General features: G+C 36.6%; 1 protein-coding gene across 1 annotated transcript in view; it reads right to left on the bottom strand.

The window, feature by feature from the left end:
• LOC142351569 (uncharacterized) overlaps positions 1-14,131 on the bottom strand; it is a 98,697-nt gene extending 84,566 nt beyond the window's left edge. Inside the window, exons 1-2 of the mRNA XM_075403661.1 lie at positions 13,866-14,131; positions 8,326-8,528 (exon numbers count right to left, since the gene is read on the bottom strand). Of these exons, the coding sequence (XP_075259776.1) occupies positions 8,326-8,528; positions 13,866-13,868 (206 nt within the window). The 5' untranslated portion in view covers positions 13,869-14,131. The remainder of the gene's footprint in view (positions 1-8,325; positions 8,529-13,865) is intronic.
• Positions 14,132-22,518: the final 8,387 nt, after the last annotated feature.

Here is a 22,518-nt window from a genome sequence, read left to right as displayed (position 1 = left end):
TTGGGAAAGCCCCACCTTTTCATTTCTGTACTCTTTTTCGCTTTCTTGTTTGTTTTGTTTGTTTCGATCCCGGCTTATCTGGGACAGCCCCGCCCTTTCGTTTCCTTACTCTTTTTCTATGTCCTGTTTGTGTTGTTTAGATCCCGGCTTATCTGGGACTAGCCTCTAAAGATTTAATGCTCTGGCTTAAAGGGAGCTGCCCTGTCCCTTTGTGAGAGGCACGATTTGAGTGTTTTCGGTGCCTGGCAGCCAGCAGTTGTTACTGTTGCCTCGAAATCAGTCATCGAGTGCCTCTCATGTTCTCTCCTGCTTGTGTTCTTTAGGTCCTGGCTTATCTGGGACCCAACTCTTTCTTTTTTTTTGTGCTACCATTGCTTTCCTTCTTGTGCTGTTTAGATCCGGGCTTATCTGGGACAACCCAACTTTTCGTTTCTTTACTCTTTTCCGCTTTCTTGTTTGTTTTGTTTGTTTCGATCCGGGCTTATCTGGGACTGCCCCGCCCTTTCGTTTCCTTACTCTTTTTCTATCTCCTGTTTGTGTTGTTTAGATCCCAGCTTATCTGGGAGTAGCCCCTTCAGAATTAATGCTCTGGCTTAATCGGAGCTCCTTTTTCCTTTTTGAGATGCACGATTTGAGTGTTTTTGGTGCCCCGGTAGTCAGCAGCTGCTACCATTGCATCGTAATCACTCATCGAGTGGCTCTCATGTTCTCTCCTGCTTGTGTTCCTCAGGTCACGGCTTATCTGGAACCCATCCCTTTTTTATTTGTGCTTTCAGTGTTTTCTTTCTTGTGCTGTTTAGATCCGGGCTTATCTGGAACAACCCCACCTTTTCGTTTCTTTACTCTTCTCCGCTTTCTTGTTTGTTTTCTTTGTTTCAATCCCGGCTTATCTGGGACAGCCCTGCCCTTTCGTTTCTTTACTCTTTTTCCATTTCCTCTTTGTGCTGTTTAGATTCCGGCTTATCTGGGACAGTTTCACCCTTTCGTTTCTTTACTCTTTTCCGCTCTCCTGTTTGTGTTGTTTAGATCCCGGCTTATCTGGGACAGCCCCACCCTTTCGTTTCCTTACTCTTTTTCTATCTCCTGTTTGTTTTGTTTAGATCCCGGCTCATCTGGGACTGGCCCTTTCAGATTTAATGCTCTGACGTAACCGGAGCTCCCCTTGCATTTTCTGAGATGCACGATTTGAGTGTTGTGGGTGCCCCAGTAGCCAGCAGCTGCTGCCGTTGCATCGAAATCACTCATCGAGTGCCTCTCATGTTCTCTCCTGCTTGTGTTCTTTAGGTCCTGGCTTATCTGGGACCCACCTCTTTCTTTATTTGTGCTACCATTGCTTTCTTTCTTGTGCTGTTTAGATCCCGGCTTATCTGGGACAGCCCTGCCCTTTCGTTTCTTCTCTCTTTTTCGTTTTCCTGTTTGTGTTGTTTAGACCCCAGCATATCTGGTACTAGCACTTTTAGATTCAATGCTCTGGCTGAACTGGAGCTCCCCTTTCATTTCTGAGATGCACAATTTGCAATTTGAGTGTTTTGGGTGCCCAGGTAGTCAGCAGCTGCTACCAGTGCATCGTAATTACTCATCGAGTGGCTCTCTTGTTCTCTCCTGCTTGTGTTCCTCAGGTCACGGCTTATCTGGAACCCAACCCTTTTTTATTTGTGCTTTCATTGCTTTCTTTCTTGTGCTGTTTAGATCCGGGCTTATCTGGGACAAGCCCACCTCTTCGTTTCTTTACTCTTTTCCGCTTTCTTGTTTGTTTTCTTTATTTCGATCCCGGCTTATCTGGGACAGCCCTGCCCTTTCGCTTCTTTACTCTTTTCCGCTCTCCTGTTTTTTTTGTTTAGATCCCGGCTCATCTGGGACTGACCCTTTCAGATTTAATGCTCTGGCGTAACCGGAGCTCCTCTTGCCTTTTCTGAGATGCACGATTTGAGTGTTGTGGGTGCCCCAGTAGCCAGGAGCTGCTACCGCTGCATCGAAATAACTCATCGAGTGCCTCTCATTTTCTCTCCAGCTTGTGTTCTTTAGGTCTCGGCTTATCTGGGACCCAACTTTTTCTTTATTTGTGCTACCATTGCTTTCTTTCTTGTTCTGTTTAGATCCCGGCTTATCTGGGACAGACCCGACCTTTTGTTTCTTTACTCTTTTTCGCTCTCCTGTTTGTGTTGTTTAGATCCCGGATTATCTGCGACAACCCCGCCCTTTCGTTTCTTTACTCTTGTTCGCTTCGCTCTTTGTGCTGTTTAAATCTCGGCTTATCTGGAACTAGCCCCTATAGATTTAATGCTCTGGCTTAAACGGAGCTCCCCTTTCATTTTCTGAGATGCACGATTTGAGTGTTTTTTGTGCCCCGGTAGCCAGCAGTTGCTACCATTGCATCGTAATCACTCATTGGGTGGCTCTCATGTTCTCTCCTGCTTGTGTTCCTCAGGTCATGGCTTATCTGGGACCCAACCCTTTCTTTATTTGTTCTATCATTGCTTTCCTTCTTGTGCTGTTTAGATCCCGGATTATCTGGGACAGCCCCGCCCTTTCGTTTCTCTACTCTTTATTGCTTTCCTCTTTGTGTTGTTTGGATCCCGGCTTATTTGGCCAGCCCCGCCCTTCCGTTTCTTTACTCCTTTCGCTTTCCTCTTTGTGCTGTTTAGATCCCGGCTTATCTGGACAGCCCCGCCCTTTTATTTCTTTACTCTTTTTCGCTCTCCCGTTTTTGTTGTTTAGATCCCGGCTTATCTGGTACTAGCCCTTTTAGACTCAACGCTCTGGCTTAACCGGAGCTCCCCTTTCCTTTTCTGAGATGCACAATTTGAGTATTTTGTGTGCCCCGGTAGCCAGCAACTGCTACCGTTGCATTGAAATCACTCATCGAGTGCCTCTCATGTTCTCTCCTGCTTGTGTTCTTTAGGTCCCGGCTTATATGGGTCCCAACCGTTTCTTTATTTCTTGTATCATTGCTTTCCTTCTTGTGCTGTTTAGATCCCGGTATATCTGGGACAGCTCGCCCTTTCGTTTCTCTACACTTTATCGCTTTCCTCTTTGTGTTGTTTAGATCCCGGCTTATCTGGATAGCCCCGCCTTTTCGTTTCTTTACTCCTTTTCGCTTTCCTCTTTGTGCTGTTTAGATCCCGCCTTATCTGGACAGCCCCGCCCTTTTATTTCTTTACTCTTTTTCGCTCTTCCGTTTGTGTTGTTTAGATCCCGGCTTATCTGGGACTATCCATTTTAGATATAATGCTCTGGCTTAACCGGAGGTCCACTTTTCATTTTCTGAGATGCACGATTTGTGTGTTTTTTGTGCCCTGGTAGCCAGCAGTTGCTACCGTTGCATTGAAATCACTCCTTCTTTAATTGTGCTATGATTTCCTTTCTTTCTTGTGCTGTTTAGATCCCGACTTATCGGGGATAGCCCCGTCTTTTCGTTTCTTTACTCTTTTCCGCTCTCCTGTTTGTGTTGTTTAGAGCTCGGCTTATCTGGGACAGCCCCGCCTTTTCGTTTCTTTACTCTTTTTCGCTTTCCTCTTTGTGCTGTTTAGATCCCGGCTTATCTGGACAGCCCCGCCCGTTTTTTCTTTTCTCTTTTTCGCTCTCCTGTTTGTGTTGTTTAGATCCCGGCTTATCTGGTACTAGCCCTTTTAGATTCAACGCTCTGGCTTAACCGGAGCTCCCTTTTCCTTTTCTGAGATGCACGATTTGATAGTTTTGGGTGCCCCGGTAGCCAGCAGCTGCTATCGTTGCATCGAAATCACTCATCAAGTGCATCTCATGTTCTCTCCTGCTTGTGCTCTTTAGGTCCCGGCTTATCTGGGACCCACCCTTTTCTTTGTTTGCGCTACAATTGCTTTCTTTCTTGCCTGTTTAGATGCTGGCTTATCTGGGACAGCCCCGCACTTTCGTTTCTTTACTCTTTTTCGCCTTCTTGTGCGTTTTGTTTAGATCCCAGCTTATCTGGGACGAGCCCCTTCAGAATTAATGCTCTGGCTTAATCGGAGCTCCTTTTTCCTTTTTTGAGATGCACGATTTGAGTGTTTTTGGTGCCCCGGTAGCCAGCAGTTGCTACCGTTGCATCGAAATCACTCATCGAGTGCTTCTCATGTTCTCTCCTGCTTGTGTTATTCAGGTCCCGGCCGATCTGGCTCCCAACCCTTTCTTCATTTCCGCTATCATTGCTTTCCTTCTTGTGCTGTTTTGATCCCGGCTTATCTGGGACAGCCCCGCCCACTTTCGTTTCTTTTTTTTTATCGCTTTCCTCTTTGTGCTGTCTAGATCCCGGCTTATCTGGGACTAGCCCTTTTACATTCAACGCTCTGGCTTAACCGGAGCTCCCCTTTTTTTCTGAGATGCACGATTTGAGTATTTTGGGTGCCCCGATAGCCGGCAACTCCTACCGTTGGAATGAAATCATTGATCGGGTGCCTCTCATGTTCTCTCCTGCTTGTGTTATTCAGGTGCCGGCTGATCTGGCTCCCAACCCTTTCTTAATTTCCGCTATCATTGCTTTCCTTCTTGTGCTGTTTTGATCCCGGCTTATCTGGGACAGCCCCGCCCACTTTCGTTTCTTTACTTTTTATCGCTTTCCTCTTTGTGCTGTCTAGATCCCGGCTTATCTGGGACAGCCCCGCCCTTTCGTTTCTTTACTTCTTTTCGCTCTCCTGTTTGTGTTGTTTATATCCCGGCTTATCTGGGACTAGGCATTTTAGATTCAACGCTCTGGCTTAATCGGAGCTCCCCTTTCCTGTTCTGAATGCACTATTTGAGTGTTTTGGGTGCCCCGGTAGCCAGCAGCTGCCTTTTCGTTTCTTTACTCTTTTTCGCTTTGCTCTTTGTGTTTTTTAGATCTTTGCTTATCTGTGACAGCCCCGCCCTGCCGTTTCTTTACACTTTTTCGCTCTCCTGTTTGTGTTGTTTAGATCCCGGCTTATCTGGGACTAGCCCTTTTACATTCAACGCTCTGGCTTAACCGGAGCTCCCCTTTTTTTCTGAGATGCACGATTTGAGTATTTTGGGTGCCCCGATAGCCGGCAACTCCTACCGTTGGAATGAAATCATTGATCGGGTGCCTCTCATGTTCTCTCCTGCTTGTGTTATTCAGGCGCCGGCTGATCTGGCTCCCAACCCTTTCTTTATTTCCGCTATCATTGCTTTCCTTCTTGTGCTGTTTTGATCCCGGCTTATCTGGGACAGCCCCGCCCACTTTCGTTTCTTTACTTTTTATCGCTTTCCTCTTTGTGCTGTCTAGATCCCGGCTTATCTGGGACAGCCCCGCCCTTTCGTTTCTTTACTTCTTTTCGCTCTCCTGTTTGTGTTGTTTAGATCCCGTCTTATCTGGGACTAGCCCTTTTTGATTCAAAGCTCTGGATTAACCGGAGCTCCCTTTTCCTTTTCTGAGATGCACGATTTGATAGTTTTGGGTGCCCCGGTAGCCAGCAGCTGCTATCGTTGCATCGAAATCACTCATCAAGTGCATCTCATGTTCTCTCCTGCTTGTGCTCTTTAGGTCCCGGCTTATCTGGGACCCACCCTTTTCTTTGTTTGCGCTACAATTGCTTTCTTTCTTGCCTGTTTAGATCCCGGCTTATCTGGGAGAGCCCCGCACTTTCGTTTCTTTACTCTTTTTCGCCTTCTTGTGCGTTTTGTTTAGATCCCAGCTTATCTGGGACGAGCCCCTTCAGAATTAATGCTCTGGCTTAATCGGAGCTCCTTTTTCCTTTTTTGAGATGCACGATTTGAGTGTTTTTGGTGCCCCGGTAGCCAGCAGTTGCTACCGTTGCATCAAAATCACTCATCGAGTGCTTCTCATGTTCTCTCCTACTTGTGTTTTTGGGTCTCGGCTCATCTGGGACGCACCCTTTTTTTTATTTGTGCTCCTATTGCTTTCATTCTAGTCCTGTTTAGATTCCGGTTTATCTGGGTCAGCTCCGCCCTTTCGTTTCTTTACTCTTTATCGCTTTCTTCTTTGTGATGTTTAGATCTCGGCTTATCTGGGACTAGCCCTTTTACATTCAACGCTCTGGCTTAACCGGAGCTCCCCTTTTTTTTCTGAGATGCACGATTTGAGTATTTTGGGTGCCCCGATAGCCGGCAACTCCTACCGTTGGAATGAAATCATTGATCGGGTGCCTCTCATGTTCTCTCCTGCTTGTGTTATTCAGGTCCCGGCTGATCTGGCTCCCAACCCTTTCTTTATTTCCGCTATCAATGCTTTCCTTCTTGTGCTGTTTTGATCCCGGCTTATCTGGGACAGCCCCGCCCACTTTCGTTTCTTTACTTTTTATCGCTTTCCTCTTTGTGCTGTCTAGATCCCGGCTTATCTGGGACAGCCCCGCCCTTTCGTTTCTTTACACTTTTTCGCTCTCCTGTTTGTGTTGTTTAGATCCCGTCTTATCTGGGACTAGTCCCTTTGATTCAATGCTCTGGTTTAACCCGAGCTCCCTTTTCTTTTTCTGAGATTCACGATTTAAGAGTTTTGGGTGCACCGGTAGCCAGCAGCTGCTATCGTTGCATCGAAATCACTCATTGACTGCATTTCTTGTTCTCTCCTGCTTGTGTTCTTTAGGTCCCGGCTTATCTGGGACCCACCCCTTTCTTTATTTGAGCTACCATTGCTTTCTTTCTTGCCTGTTTAGATCCCGGCTTATCTGGGACAGCCCACCCTTTCATTTCTTTACTCTTTTTCGCTTTCTTGTTTATTTTGTTTAGATCCCGGCTTATCTGGGCCTAGCCCCTTTAGATTTAACGCTCTGGCTTAACCGGAGCTCCCTTTTCTTTTTTTGACATGCACGATTTGAGTGTTTTTGGTGCCCCGGTAGCCAGTAGTTGCTACCGTTGCGTCGAAATCACTCATCGAGTGCTTCTCATGTTCTCTCCTACTTGTTTTTTTGGGTCCCGGCTTATCTGGGACCCACCCCTTTCTTTATTTGAGCTACCATTGCTTTCTTTCTTGCCTGTTTAGATCCCGGCTTATCTGGGACAGCCCACCCTTTCATTTCTTTACTCTTTTTCGCTTTCTTGTTTATTTTGTTTAGATCCCGGCTTATCTGGGCCTAGCCCCTTTAGATTTAACGCTCTGGCTTAACCGGAGCTCCCTTTTCTTTTTTTGACATGCACGATTTGAGTGTTTTTGGTGCCCCGGTAGCCAGTAGTTGCTACCGTTGCGTCGAAATCACTCATCGAGTGCTTCTCATGTTCTCTCCTACTTGTTTTTTTGGGTCCCGGCTTATCTGGGACCCACCCTTTTCTTTATTTGTGCTCCTATTGCTTTCATTCTTGTCCTGTTTAGATCCCGGCTTATCTGGGACCTTCCCCTGTGTGTGATTTCTTGGTAGTATTAATGATCCTTGTATGGCTACTAACAAATATTATATGATCCTTGTATGAGTACTAAGAAATCATCTATGATCCTTGTATGAATACTAGAAAATCATATATGATCCTTGTATGACTACTGAAAATCATTCATAATAATTTTTGATTTCTTATTTGTCATACAAGAATCATATATGGTTTCCTAGTAGTCATACAAGGTTCATATATGATTTCCTAGTAGTCATACAAGGATCTTTTATGATTTTTTAGTAATCATACAAGCATCATAAAGGATTTCATAAGTCATAGGTCGGCTCGCAGTGGTTTCAATGGGTCGGATATCGGTTTTCGAATGCTTGCGATCTACGAGCAGTATTACTTATCATTTATGATTTCCTTGATTTCATACAAGGATCATATATGGTTTCCTAGTAGTCATACAAGGATCGTACTAGGAAAAACGTTATGATTTGTATGACATCATATATAATCCTTGTATGACTACTAGGAAGCGGCGACCCGGGTTAGTTAGTTATATTCAAACGTGGGTTAAGTTATAAGTTATATTCAAGGAGTGAATTTTTTTTACATTTTTCGTTGAACACATGTTTTCCTTTCCTTTTATTTTGCATCAGAGATATTTACATCAGATTTCTCAGAACATTTTTAGTCAGATTTAAACACCAGGGTATAATTCCACGTATAACACTTTTTGAAAAATGCATCATGTGATTTAGTTTTACATCCAGTTTACGGGTCGCTTTGGTCCTTTCGATCTACCCTGGGTCGAGAAATTTTACAAAAATTATGAAATGCGCTTGCTTTTCAAAAAGTTCAGCGCAAAAACCTTACATAATAATGCGCTGAAATGTGCTGAAATGCGCTGAAACTTTGTAAGAATTGCGATGAAAATTCAGCACTACTGTCAGGACAACTGTCAGCACTACTGCAAATACAGTAATGTCGGGACACCTTTTCCATGGAAATAAGTGTGCTCAATTTACTCTCATTCTTAGAAGTACTGACCACTTTTTTTCCGGTTTTCCATCAGAATTGGTCTGGGCCGTTTCTGAAGGTTCATTGGAGAGTTGAACGTTCTGGAGAGTTTGCGATTTTCCATCTGAATTAGTATCGTCCGGAATCAGCAAAACGCATAGAAGGACAACCACTCCCACGCTAATCAGCAGAGCGATTAGTGCAATCACAAGAGCAATACAGTATTTTTTCTCCTGGAAAATGATTATCAAATTAGTAAAGGCGAAATAAGTAGCAGAAAAATTTGGGAACTGTTTCCCCCCCCCGCCTCCCCCCCCCCCCCGCCGATGCAATAATGTGTTCCCAATGGGCTACAGGGGTAGGGGTCAAACGTGAAGAATTTTTGCTTCCTCTAGCCGGGTATTTTTTGTTTACTTTTTCTTGTTTGGAAAAATGATTCCCCGTTTTAACACTAAAAATTGTTTGTTATCTTCTCTAACCTGGTGAGAAGATATGGATCTATCAATAGCAATTATTGCCCGGGTCGAGGTTTTTAATTATATTTTTGTAAGAAATGCGGTGAAATTTTGTAGGAATTGCGGTGATTGCGTTGAATGTGATGAAAAAACCATTTCACCGTAATTCACCGCATTTCGTACAAAAATTCACCGCGAAATTCACAGCATTTCTTTAAAAAAATCATCGCATCAACTTTTGTGGCAAAATATTGAACAAAATGCGGTGAATGCGTTGAATGCAGTGAAAAAATAATTAACGGCATTTCACCGCATTTTTTACAAAAATTCACCGCAAAATTCATCGCATTTCTAACAAAAAAATCACTGCATTCGTCTTCCAACGATTACTTACATTCACAAGAAATATGATAGAAAGTAGTAACAGTTGCCACAGTGGATTAAGGAGTTGAAGAGACTCAGAAGGCTAAAGGTTCAAACCCGTGTATGGAAGTGTCTTTTTGATAAGAATACTGAGAACGCGGTAAAAATAAATATTTCGCTGCATTCACCGCAAAATATGTAAGAAATACGCGGTGAAAATTTTTTTTCACCGCATTTCACTGCATTTCTTAATAAAGCCCGAGCGAAAGTTAAGGTGAAAAACTAAAATGTAGATGATCACATTCCTCCACTAAGAAGAGAGCGTTCCCAACTCGATTCGCAAAAACTCCTAATCAGTCCTGCTTGTACGCGTGCAGAATATATCTTAGTTAACGTTTTCTCCAACCAATTTGCTTTTGAATAATACTACCCGGGTTGAGAAAAAATTGGAAAAATATGTAAGATAAGCGGTGAAAAGTTGTTCCTTCACCGCAAATTTCGAACACAATTTTGCGGTTAAATGCGATGACGATGAATGCGCTGAAATTATGTAAGTTCCCCGCTAGAGTAAGCGGTGAACTTACAAAAACTCACCACATTTCACCGCTTACTACAAGTTACCGTCCTTGCACGGATTCGAACCTCTCACCTCTTGTCAGCCACTTCCTCTTCCACTGTGCCATTTCTCACTAAAATCTTGTGCATTTGTTTTGAATTTAAATCAAAATCACTCTACATTTTGAAAAACATACGCGTTGAACTTTTGTAAGACTAGCGGTGAAATGTGGTGATCTTTGTAACTTCACCGCTTTCTCTAGAGTTGAAAATTCATAAAATCACCGCTGAAGAAATTTTAAAAAGATAAATGATTTTTTGTGGGTAAATTTTCCGTGCGTTTTTTAATAAATGTATCTTAATTTCGTTGAACAAAAGACAATTCAAAGCGTTTTCATACCGTGAATTTATGTTATTTCACCACTAAGTTAAGCGGTGAATTCGTGTAATATCATCGCATACACCATTTATCTTACATAATTAGGACACTTTTTCAAAGCGGTGAATTTATGTAATTTCACCGCTAAATTGAGAGATTAAATTATGTAGTTTCACCGCTACCAGGCGATAGAGGTTTTTTTTCACCGTATTCACCGCCTGATTTTTATAATTTCATTGCTTTCACCGCTTATCTTACAAAATTTTACGCAGTCACTGCTTATCTTACACAATTTTTGCGCCGAATGGCGGTGACACCTCGACCCAGGTAGTAGAAAAATACTACCTGATTGAGGTCATTCTAAATAAACCTACGTTTGCGTTTCCAACAGTTTTTCAAAGTGGGGGAATATATATGCGAGGCCGGCTTTTTTCAGCAGTCAAACTTTCCTTTTTTGTTTGGTGTTTTAGAGCCAAAAGAGAGATCATTTTGTATCCGTAAGAGGCTACTTTTGAGTTCAAAAAATACTTTATCACAGCTTTAAAAATGGGAGCTGATCAAAAGCTGTTTGATAGGAAAACAGGAAAACGAAAGAGAAACCGGAATTGATGATAAAAAATTGTCGCATGTGCTATTACTCACGCACGTGCCATTGCTTAAGATTTAAAAAAGGCTAAACAACAAAGCATAAATTTTTAAAGAATGCGAAATAAAAGAAAAATATTCATCTCCTCCTTCTCGGAAATCAACACCTTTTAAAAATTTAGTAACTTTTAGTTAATTTTTGTGCTTCAATTGCAAACACTATGTCAAAACGAAAAATTGTGATATTACTGGTATACAAGAAAACTATTGAGAACATTTTTTAGAGTAAGAAGAATTGACCAGACAAATTTGAAAAAGCTTGGTTTGCTTTTTGTTGGTTTCTCTAGCTTCCTTAAACTTTTTCTGTGTGTATATTATGGACATTTAATGACAAACGGTATCGAAACAGATAATTGTAGGAAAACTTTTTTGTATAGTTTCCTTCAGAAAGAGAAACTTAACCAATTTGTTAACTACTGTGCGCAGTTACTACAAAACTGAAACTCAAAACTGGAAAATCATACTTTGAACCATATAATGTTCCAGTTATCTTTCTCAGAATTGACCCAATATGTGATTCATGAAGAACAATCAACAGCATGAACATCTCCATGAGAAAACATTTGTTGTTTCAGTTCTTTTTCAAGTTCAATGATCCTAATGTATTTCAAATTTCAAACTCTCCGTTGGACTTCTTTTGGCCGCAAATTGAGGTGAATAAGTCAGAGGAAGATTATTGTGGTTTTATACGCTACGAAATGCAGCTTGTCCCTTGTTTTAAAGGTGTGTATTGTGACAGTAAAAAAGCATAATTTTTAGGGACCTTAACAACTCAACAAAAGAAAAGGTAACCACCTGAGAAGAGAATAAATTTTTTTAAATTTTTACTAAATCACATCAATGATTTTGATACCAGCAAGATCGAAATGGTCTTATCAATTTTATGCAATTATTGAAACGTTTCGATAAGAATTTTATCCATCTTCACTCCAAGAACAAAAACATGCATATTATTTCTAGCTAGGTACTATTTTTACATTGTTGCAGATATCATACAAAACTCAGTCCCTGAGTTGACTATCTGGTCAAACTAACTATTTGTAACTGGATAAATTACCTGGGGAAATAATAAACCGAAAAACCATAAATAAACAGACCTATAAGAAAAAAAAATTAGTCACATTTTTCCTTCAATTTATCAAGAAAATAATAAACGTTTTTATTTGATTTTAACTGATAATGAAGTCCAAATGGCAAATTTTCAGAATTCCTGCAAAGTTGGTCTCATTGCCGTGAAATACAGATAAAACTAGATACAAAAAGGAGTTCAAAAAGTTGCGCCGCTGCTAAAGCTACATGTTTTTGGTTATTTTTAGATTAAGTTATGTTTTAATGTGGAAAACGGATTCCCTGAGCGATATAAGTCGTGCAAAACCAAAGGCTAGTTAAGGTAGGCGGAGCAATTCAGATCAAAGTAGGTGTATCATAGAAAACGTTTTGGTTGCCGACGTTTTCGACTGGGGAGTGTTTGAAACCCATGTTCTTCCCAATAAAAGTTCGAGACATTTTCCACTTGTCAACATGGCACTGTATATCCAATTTTCATCAGCCAAAACGCATGAAACGATGCAAAAAACCGCTTTAAAAGTGACGTTAAATGAAGTTTTAGAACAAATGTTAAATTTTAGATCACAATTCGAGGACGAAACAAAAAAACCAAGAGCACCGCCAAAACTGTCAAAAAAACTTCTCGTCTACTTGAAAAGTTTTGAATGCTCAATTATCTGATACTTTCTGGTAGTTCACAAATCATATGTTTAAATGAATAGCAATATGTTCAAAATTTTTCAATTGCTTATTGAGTCATATCGAGTGGCATAGAATTAATGAGTCGAGTACATTTAAAAATATTCAGAGAAAAAGGTCAGAGGAAGCAATTACCTATTTATTTGCTACTTCTAGCGTGGAAAGTGACTGCAGTATTTGTTACTGCGACTTATTTCATGTGTTTCTCTCAGATAAATTTTATTTACGTCGTATTGCTCCTGTTGAAGTTCTACTTTCTGAAAACTTGTTTTAAATTGCAAAATTGTCAAAATTTGATTTTGCAAGTACTATTAGATTGGTTAAAATTATATCAAAAAGAAGGTTGTGACTTTTTAAGTATTTTTGTTAAAAAAGTGTAATAAAGGGCGCTCTTAAATAAATGCTTCAATAACAATTATGGGCAATTAACAAAAAAGAGTTTTTCCTCTCAGAGCAACGAAAAGTTTTATTACAAACTTGAAAAGTTTGCTGGAATCATATGTGCTACGAAGAGTCTCGCACGGGCCATCTTGCTAGGGAAAAATCAATTCAAAGCACACACGTACAAAAAATTTAAGATGATGCTATGTACGATTGTAAATTTAGAACCGAATTACTCTGTGCCAACAACAAAATTTTCGAGCAACCTTGTTAAAAATTTAGATGTTTTTATTGAAAAAAAAAATAAATCCAAACTTTAAAAGCAATGCAAAAATTGTCTTTTTTTTCAGAGCTAATAGAATGTTCATGATACTAACATAAAAGAACGGAATAATTCCTGAGTTACGTTCATAAAAAATATATGGACAGTGGATAAAAGACTAAAGAAACATTTGAATTGTCAAAATTATTAACGGCCAATCTCAAAGATCGTACTCTTCAGAGATGATTGAGACGTAATGTGATTACAGTGCAACAAAGAACGATAGTAAAAACGTAAATCTAGTTTTTAATTAAAGAAAAGCGTGAAAAACAATTGATTGTGACAGATAAACCTAAGCATCAGTAGAAAGAAAAGCAAGCTTATCACTTATGTAAATGTGATTAACTAATCAAAAACCTCTGTGATTATTTAAGTTTTAATAATCCATTGCACAAAATGATCATTGTCCCAAGTATTTTAGCTTACATTTTTGTCAAATTAAACTGGTGCAATACACAGCAAAGTAAACAAACAATTCCTGAAAAACTCAAAAAATTTAATGTTTTTCTGTTTAAAAAACTAAATATGTATAGAAAACTGAAATCTAGTTTTAAAACTTTTGGGTAACTTGAACAACGAAACAATATCACGTCAATTTTTAACACGGTTTTATTGAGTTATGATGAGTCGATAAGCCTAAATGCAACGACAAAGAATGAATGCAATAATTTTTAAAAAAAATCACACACACTCCTAAAGAAGTATACGAAAAAGATATACAAACCATTCTGAGAGATCTGTTTGATAATCACTGAAAGAGGAGCAACAAGCACAGAATTTAGAGTTCAATTTTTTGATTTTCTAAATAACTTTAGGTCACGTTTAATTAATTAGTTTGATCAACTAATTCTGATAGGATTGTTACAAATTATATCAATCTACTGCGAACAAACGTATCACCGTGCCACGTTCGAGGGCGGAAATTGAGATTAATCAAGTCAGTGATATCAGCCTGATTAGCAGATATGCATCAAAGATGAAGACAAACATCACTACAAACTTCGAACTAGACAGTTGCTCTATTGTACTAAATTGTCAAATTCACTTCAAGCCAAAACTTCAAAACAAAGCAAGAGTTTTAAATCCTTTTGAAGAATTTTCCTTTCGTTAATCTGAACAATGTCTTCTGTTTTTATAGGCATGTAATAATGAGACATAAACGTGTGATTTTTGAAATGGTTATGATGATTTTTATATATAGCCTAATAAGAGGATGGACTCCAGTCTTTTACTATAGTTCTCACGCACTCCAAGGCCAATCATTTACCTTTTTTTTCAAATTAAAACTTATAGCCTATTTGTGAGTAAAATTTCCTAACGGAAAATTATCTTATGGTTTCCGAGCACATGAGGTTAAGTTTTTTGTGTAAAATTAGGGTTCCGAATTGCCTAGATGGCAGATCAACAAATTAAAACTTTGGAATGAATTCGAACTTTAGGCCAATAACATATGTCAAGAACCAATTTTTCGTACGTTCGGAACAGACAAAAACCGACGCTTCTTACGTTTTGAAACCGATGAACACCGACGATTTTTGCGTTTAAATACCGACACAAACCGATCAAAACGACTAAAAAAACTTAAGAGCTTTGACCGGTTTTGGTGAAGTAAAACCGACGAAAACCGACGATTTATGTTTGAAAGCTTATACCTCAGTTTATGCTGGAAAAACTATAAAAGAATCACCTTCAAATCAAGGTTCAAGAGCATGCAGATGATACGAAAAAGATTAGGGTAAAAATATTGTTACACCATTTTTTCAAACAAGAAACATATTTGCCAGGGAGGTTTTTTCCAGTAGGGTTCATCACTTTTTGCGAACACATCACCGAGAAAAACAAGGAGGGCCCTTTTGTAGATTTTGCCAACCAGTTTTTATTCATAACACTTTGTTGATCTTTTTTCGCAAAGTTATGTCGTATTCTTTAATTTTAGGTATTCCATTGGCATTATTATTTGTTGCAATGCTAGTTCCATTGAGTTAATTTCTAAAATACAGCATTAGAAATTTTAAAAAGGTTACAAAGTCTGTTGCTTCCCAGTGGACGTTTATTTTTTTGCTTCTCCCGATTTCCCCCCTCGAAAATCTAAAGTATTCCCATTTTCTAAAGTGCTGAAAAATTTCAGATTCTTCATCAATTCGATAAAGGGATCATTCTGGGGTTTGCACAATTTCAAAATTTTGATTTTGTAATGCTATTTTTTAGAATTTATTTTAAGCAAAACTTCAAGCCAACGACAGATCTAAGAACATGGTGTTGATCCAAAGTCTTTTTTTACAGAAATAACAACTGTTCTTTCTAAAACAGGATAAAACTGAATCCTGAAATCTTTTTTTTCAATTTCGTCGAACAACTGAAATAAAAAAAGAGTATATAAACCAATAGCATCAATCCAATCCAATCATCTGATCACGAGAGACAAGGAAATATTAGAAAATAACTTCAAATTTCTGATATTTTTTAACTCCACTTTTTTCAGTCATCTTGACTTTAAAAAAAAATAAAGCAATTATTTTCTGAAATAATATTTGATTTGAATTGGCAAAACTTCCGTCAAAAATCGGATTTAATAAATAGGAAAAATTGAAGTTCGAAATTTTAATTTGAAACAAATGGATATCATTACAAAATGTGTCTCTTTTTTTTGAGTGAATTTGCAGCTTGATTGTTCTTGCTTAGAAGACAATGCATCGAATTTGAAGTATTTTAAGGTGTGAGCAAAAATATTTGAAACAGGGAAACTGCTTCAAAGCGAGAAAATTTTACGGATACTCCCTAAAATTTTCTACTTCTCTAAATTTCCAAAAAAAAACTTCAAATCATATTGTTTTCAAATTCTTGTTCTATATTTGAGCAGTAACAATTATTTTCATTGATGAAAAAAAATTATTGCTGGAATTCAAGGAAAAGAAGTGCTTACTTTTTTGAAACAGCAAAACATTGTGTGCAAGTTTGATCTTTGTTTTGTTTTTCTTAGTGAATCCCCGAGTTCAAGCTGCATTTTTTTTTCTATTGAAATCTTATTAGGTCTTAAAATGTGCAGATTGTTCTTATTTATCTTTGAAAAACAAAAAAAATGGTAATTAATTTGTATTAAAAAAACTAATGATGCTATATGATTGCATTTAGTAACTCTGAAACATAAAATTCAATTTGAGATTTAATTTAATTACAATGAAACTTAGTTTTTTTTCTTTTTTGAAGATTTTTATCTAAAGAAATAAATGTCACAGAAAAGTATAATAAATACGCTTTTGCCAACTCCACATTTATCATCATATAATGGGGAGTTTTTTTCTGACTTCTTTAAGTATTACGAAAAAAAATTAATCTCAGTTTGAGCATCACTATTTGGCATCTGAATTCGATCAGATGCTGTTTTTGTTTCATCGTGTTTATTTAATTGCTATTGTGTTAAAACAGAGATATAATATTCCTTTTAAAGACATTCTTTCTAAAGATTTTTCTGTGTTTTGTGTATCAAGAATGTGATTGGGCTCGAAGCAAAAAAGGAAAAGATGTCCACCATCTTGTTTTCACACAATTAAAATTAGTGTTTTTCAATAAACTGCATGAATCCATAAGTAAAAAATTTATTTAGTAAGATGTAATTTTTTTCTCGGTGTGAACTTCAAATTTTATAAAATAAGTTTTCAGCAGCCCTTTATTCATATCTTTGTGAATGGATCGTATGTCCGCTGATTTTCTCTTATTAAAACTTTGCTGCCAATTTTGAGCGCTGATTTAGATCTGCATTTGGTGTGAAACTGACCTCATATAATAACTTTTCTCTTTCTAAACCAATTTGTATAGGGTCGACCTTCAAATAATAGGTAGCAAGCATAAAATACAAAGAGTATTGTATTGTTTGATTATTAATCGGATAACTTTGATTAAGCGTATCTTTTTGTTAGATCAAAATTTTAAAAAAGTTTCTGTATATTTTATATCATCAATTATAGTCTGAAATCAATTATTGAAACCTGTCTTCTCATTTTTGTTTTCATGTATATTTTTTAGTAAATTTCCATTATATAGGTGATTCTAGTAGAAAGGAAAGCAGTTCGGTTATTTTGTGTTTTTCTCGGCCTTGACATCAAATGTATGAATGAAAAATTACCACGGGGCTTTATAGCTCACGGAGGGTCTTTGTCAGTAGTTCCAACACCCGTTGATTTGTGATAAATAAAAGATCACTGCGAATTTTGAGCGCTGACTTTGTATTTACGAAAATTTTAGCAAAGAATTTTTAGCATACTTTGCTCTCTGATTTTGCTCCACATTGGCAATTCTTTTATTGTGCTATTAACACAATTTCGGTCTTCCTTGCGCATGCTTGCGAAGCAACTAAAATTTTTGTGCTTTTCAGTTCTCAATGTAATGCAAACAACCAAAAATTACGAAATAAATTTTGCTTAAATTTGCCATTTTTTTGTCTTCTACCCGTACTTAATTTTCAAAGTTATTCAGTTCTAAGTAAGGAGGTTTATCAAAAAGAATTCAGTACTGATTCAGAGTTTATTCATGTCGCATTTTGCTCTGATATTCTCTGGTTCAGACTCTGATTCTGACTCTGAATCAGACTCTGAATTATTCTGATTCAGACCCTGCTTCAGAACTTGAATAAGACTCTGATTTTGTCTAAATTAGTTTAATTTCATAACTTTGTTCGTGAGCCAAGCTGCTTTTTACCATTGCTTTCGCTCTCAGGTCCTTAAAAATATAAATCCATAAAATAACTGTAAAAATTGAAGAAATCTATATAAAATGTTGTCGGAAAAATTCTCAAGTATGCTCTGTGTGGTTTACACCCTTTTTTCACATTCCGGGCTGGGGACCGGCAGTGGCGGAGTTACTGAAATAAACTCTTAGAAGACTGGTATAGCTTGGTAAAAACCATGCTTGTAAAATTTTTCGAAACAGACACTAGACAAAAATATACATTATAAGGAGACAAAACTAGGTACAGAACATAATATATGTCAACGTCTGTCTGAAATTAACAATAAACAGCACAAAAAAGAACATTTCATAAAGCCGTATATTGAAATTGATTATAGAGAAAGAATTTTTAAAATAATGACATTTTTTCAAATAAACGTATTCTGACGAAAGCTTTTGCAGTTTCACATTCCACATTGCCCATACCACCAGTTCTAAAGAAAACAGCCTGAAACTTTCAATATTTCACAACAACAAGGAAAACTTATTTTAAAACTGATTATAGCGAGAATCGCAACTTCTTTATTAAATGACAACTTTTCAAATAAGCGAATTCTGACCGAATATTTTACAGTTTCACAAATCATATAACGCGTACAGGTGAAACTAAACAAAGAATTTAAGATTTACAATACCACTAAAAACCATTTTAAAACTGATTATAGGGAAAATTGCAACTTCTTTAAATAAAAACAATTTCTTCCAAATAAAATTATTCTGCCCACATCTTTTGCCATTTCACAGTTCAAAGGGCCTATACAGTTGGTCCAAAACAAAAATACCAAAAAAATCAATGTTTCCTAATTCCACAAAAGCCTTATATTGAAACTGATTATAGATAGAATTGCAACTTCTTTCAATGACGACAAATTTTTTCAAACAAACCACAGTTAACATAGCCCAAACAGATTGTGCTAGAGAAAAATTGTAGAAAAATGCAATATTTCACAGTAACACTAATGCCTTAATTTAAAACTGATTAAAGAAAACTGCAACTTCTTTAAATAAGGACAACTGTTTTTCAAACAAACCTATTCTGGCCGAATTTTTTTCAGATTCAAATTTCAAATAGCCGATAAAGTTGGTCCTAATCCAAAAATACCGGGAAAAAAACAATATTTCCCAATAACCCCAAACCCTTTTTTAAAATAGATTATAGAGAAAATTACAGCTTTTTAGAAGACAACAGTTTTTTCAAATAAAAGCACATCTTTTGCACATTTACAGTTCAAATAGCCCATAAATTTTGGTCCTATACCAGAGATACCGGAAAAATGAAATGGTTCTCTATAACAAAAAAGCCTATCTTGAAACTTTGAAACTGATTATAGAGAAAAGTAAAGATTCTTAAATGAAGAAAACTGTTTCGCAAAGTATTCTATGCAAATCATTTGCAGAATCACATTTCAAATAGTCCATAGATTTGGTCTTAAACCAAAAAAAGGGATAATTGCAATAATTGGTAATACCACTAAAGCCTTATCTTAAAACTTATTTGAGAGAAAATGGCAACTATTTTAAATAAGGAAAAACATTTTTTCCAATAAGCGTTTTCTGCAAAAATCTTTCACATAGCACAAACGGTTGGTCCTAAACCAAGATGAAATTTTTCACAGCACCACTAAAGCCTCATCTTAAGAACGAATTCGAAGTCGCAATTTTCTCTATAGTCAGTTATAAAATAGTTTTTAGTGGTATTGTGAAATATTGCAGTTTTGTGGAACTGTTGGTTTAGGACTAACTGTATGGGCTATGTGAACTATGAAACTGCAAAATATTTGTGAAGAATACGTTTTTTGAAAAAAGTTGTCCTTATTTAAGGAATTTGCTATTTTTAGTCAGAAAAGGTTTATTTGGTAAAAAGTTGTCATTATTTAAAGAAGTTGCATTTCTCTGAAATAAGGTCTTCTCAGTTTATAATAGGTCTTAGTGGTTTTATGAAATAATGTATTTTTCTGTGATTCCTGTTTTAGTACAAACTCTATGGACCGTCTGAACCATGAAACTTAAATAATGGGCACCGTTTTCAGTAAGATTAGTTAGATAAAGTTTCAAAGTTCAAATGGACCAAAGAGTTTGTTCTAAACTGAAAATCTCAGAAAATTACAATATTTCAGAATAGTACTAAGGCCTATTATAAAACGAGAAGACGTATTTTAAAGAGGAAATTGAAGTTTCTTTAAACAATGACAACTTTTTTTTCAAACAAAATTAATTTGACAAAATTTTTAGCAGATTCACAGTTCACAAGCCCATACAGTTGGTCCTAAACCAAAAATACAATTTATCGCAATAGCACTGAAGCCCTAATTTAAAATCGATAATAGAGAAAATTGATTATAGAGAAAATTCTTTAAGGAATGAAAACTTTTTTCAAATAAGATTTAACGAAACGATTTCTACTTCAAAAACTTTTTTTTATGAATTGTACATTAAAAGGAAAAATGGATGTACAATGGACCTTTAATGACTCATATGTACTTTGGATAACCAAAAATGATACTTTTTTATTATTTTTGTGTCAGTTTTAACGTTTGAAGCAACTTTTTCAAATAAACATATTCTGACAAAATCTTTTTTAGTTTCAGATTTCACGTAGCCCATACACTTGGTCCTAGACCAAAAAAACTGGAAAAATGAAATATTTCACAATATCAAAAAACTGATATGTACTTTGCATTCACAAAATTGATATATTTTAAAGTTTTTTGCGATAGTTTTCATTAATAAAGCAACTTTCACTTCAGAAATTCTTCCCCATTACTTGTACATTGAGAAGAAAAACAGATGTAACAATGACCGTTCATGACCCATACATACTTTGCTTAACCAAAACAGATACATATTTAAGTTTTTTCTTGTTAGTTTCCACTACTGAAACAGCTTTTGCATAACAATTTTTTCTCTGTTACGCGTACATTAAGAGGGAAAATGATGTTTTATCGACCTTTCATTTATATATGTACTTTGCAAAACGAAAAATGATAAATTTTTAATTGTTTTTGTGTTAGATTTAGCGTTTGAAACATTTTTACTCCAGAACTTTTTTTTCTATGTTTTGCGCATTAAAAGTGAAAAAATTATTTACATTTGACTTGTTATGAATCATAGATATTTTGGTTGAGCAAAATTGAGCTTTTTCGAAGTAGTTATGTATTAGCTTGAACTTTTGAAACAACTTAAAATTAAGAAATTTTTCTCTATAACTCGTACATTAAGAGGGAAAATTGGTGCAACTCTCATTTAATGACTCATTCAGATTCTATATGTGATGCATTTTAACAAATGGTATATATGTGTTTTGATAAAATTGACTGTGTGATTATACCTTATTTCTTCTCCTTTAAAAGGATAAAAGAATGTTTGCAGGGGATTAGGGATGACATTTTTAATCAATATTGTCTAACTGTATCTGAAAACGTTTAATCTTTGATTCGTGGATGACTTAAAGAAAAGTTAAAACATTATAATTGATAAAACATTATAAACTATTATAAAACATTCTAAAACGTAATGAAATCTTATAATTGAGAGCAGAACATAAAGTAAAAGAGAATTTTTTAAAAGTTACTTTCCAGAAGTTTTCTGTTTTGCTTCTCCACGCCACACATCTCTGAAAGGTTCCTGATGCGCACTAATTTTGAACACACAAATTGCTGTTCGTCTGGATTCCAGATGTTCTCTCTTATTTGCTTCTTTATATCAATTTGGTTTCTGAGGGAATTTCGATATACACAGAAACTAAACAAGAGGTTTTCATTTGTGTTCCTGATTTTTTTCTTTTTCCTGCTTTCTTCACATTACTTCTTTTTCTGAGGAAATCCTGACGCCCTCTGCAACCAAAGTGACATCATGTTTTTCCACTGTTTTTCAAATGTTGTTCCACTTGTTTCCAAATGCTTTACTTCGTGACATCGCTGGTCTCTTTCCCTGATAAGTAATTCATAAAACTTAAAAAAAAAACGTTACCATACCTTTCGGCTTCTTCAAAGACTTTTTTTAAATTCCTAATATCAATTAAAATGGCGAAGTGTTTTCAAATGAACGAAACTTTAATTGAACTTGAGATTTTCCGGGTTGGAATTTTCTGGCAACGTGCAATTGTGTTTTTTGTCGACAATTGTCGTCACTGACAAAAACAACTGATCTTTGCTGGACAAAATAACAATAAATTACACCAATATTTCAATTCTGTTAGATTATTTTCTTTCGGAATGCTGTTTTTCTTCCTTAAATTGTTGACATAAACTCTATTGAAGAATCAGTTAGTTTCTTTTATCGTGCTGAAAATTTTTTATATTCGAAAACGTTTTTCTTCAAAATGTAATAAGTCTGAATCATATAGCTTGTTGATTATTAAATGAAAAGGATGTCTGTTCACAGTTTGAACGAGACAAGTTCCAGCTTTATTTTGAGTTTGTGTTCTAACAAAATGCTTTTTGGTAATATTTTCATCAGAATGTAGACTTGTTCAAACGCATGTCTGCTGACTTTTTAGATGTAGATGAAATGCACTAGGATCAACGTGAGATATTTTTAGTTGTGCATATGCAAAACCAATGCGTAGTTTAATCGCATTGGAACCACAGGTTTCCGGTGCTGCGCAAATGCGTTCCTAACAAGTATATAAACTGACTGGATATACTTATAGT

The sequence above is a fragment of the Convolutriloba macropyga genome, chromosome 13 (genome assembly GCF_964194025.1).
Source record: "Convolutriloba macropyga chromosome 13, txConMacr16.3, whole genome shotgun sequence".
NCBI lineage: Eukaryota > Metazoa > Xenacoelomorpha > Acoela > Convolutidae > Convolutriloba > Convolutriloba macropyga.
The sequence above is the reverse complement of the archived record's forward strand: the minus strand, read 5'-3'. Positions and strand labels throughout refer to the sequence as shown.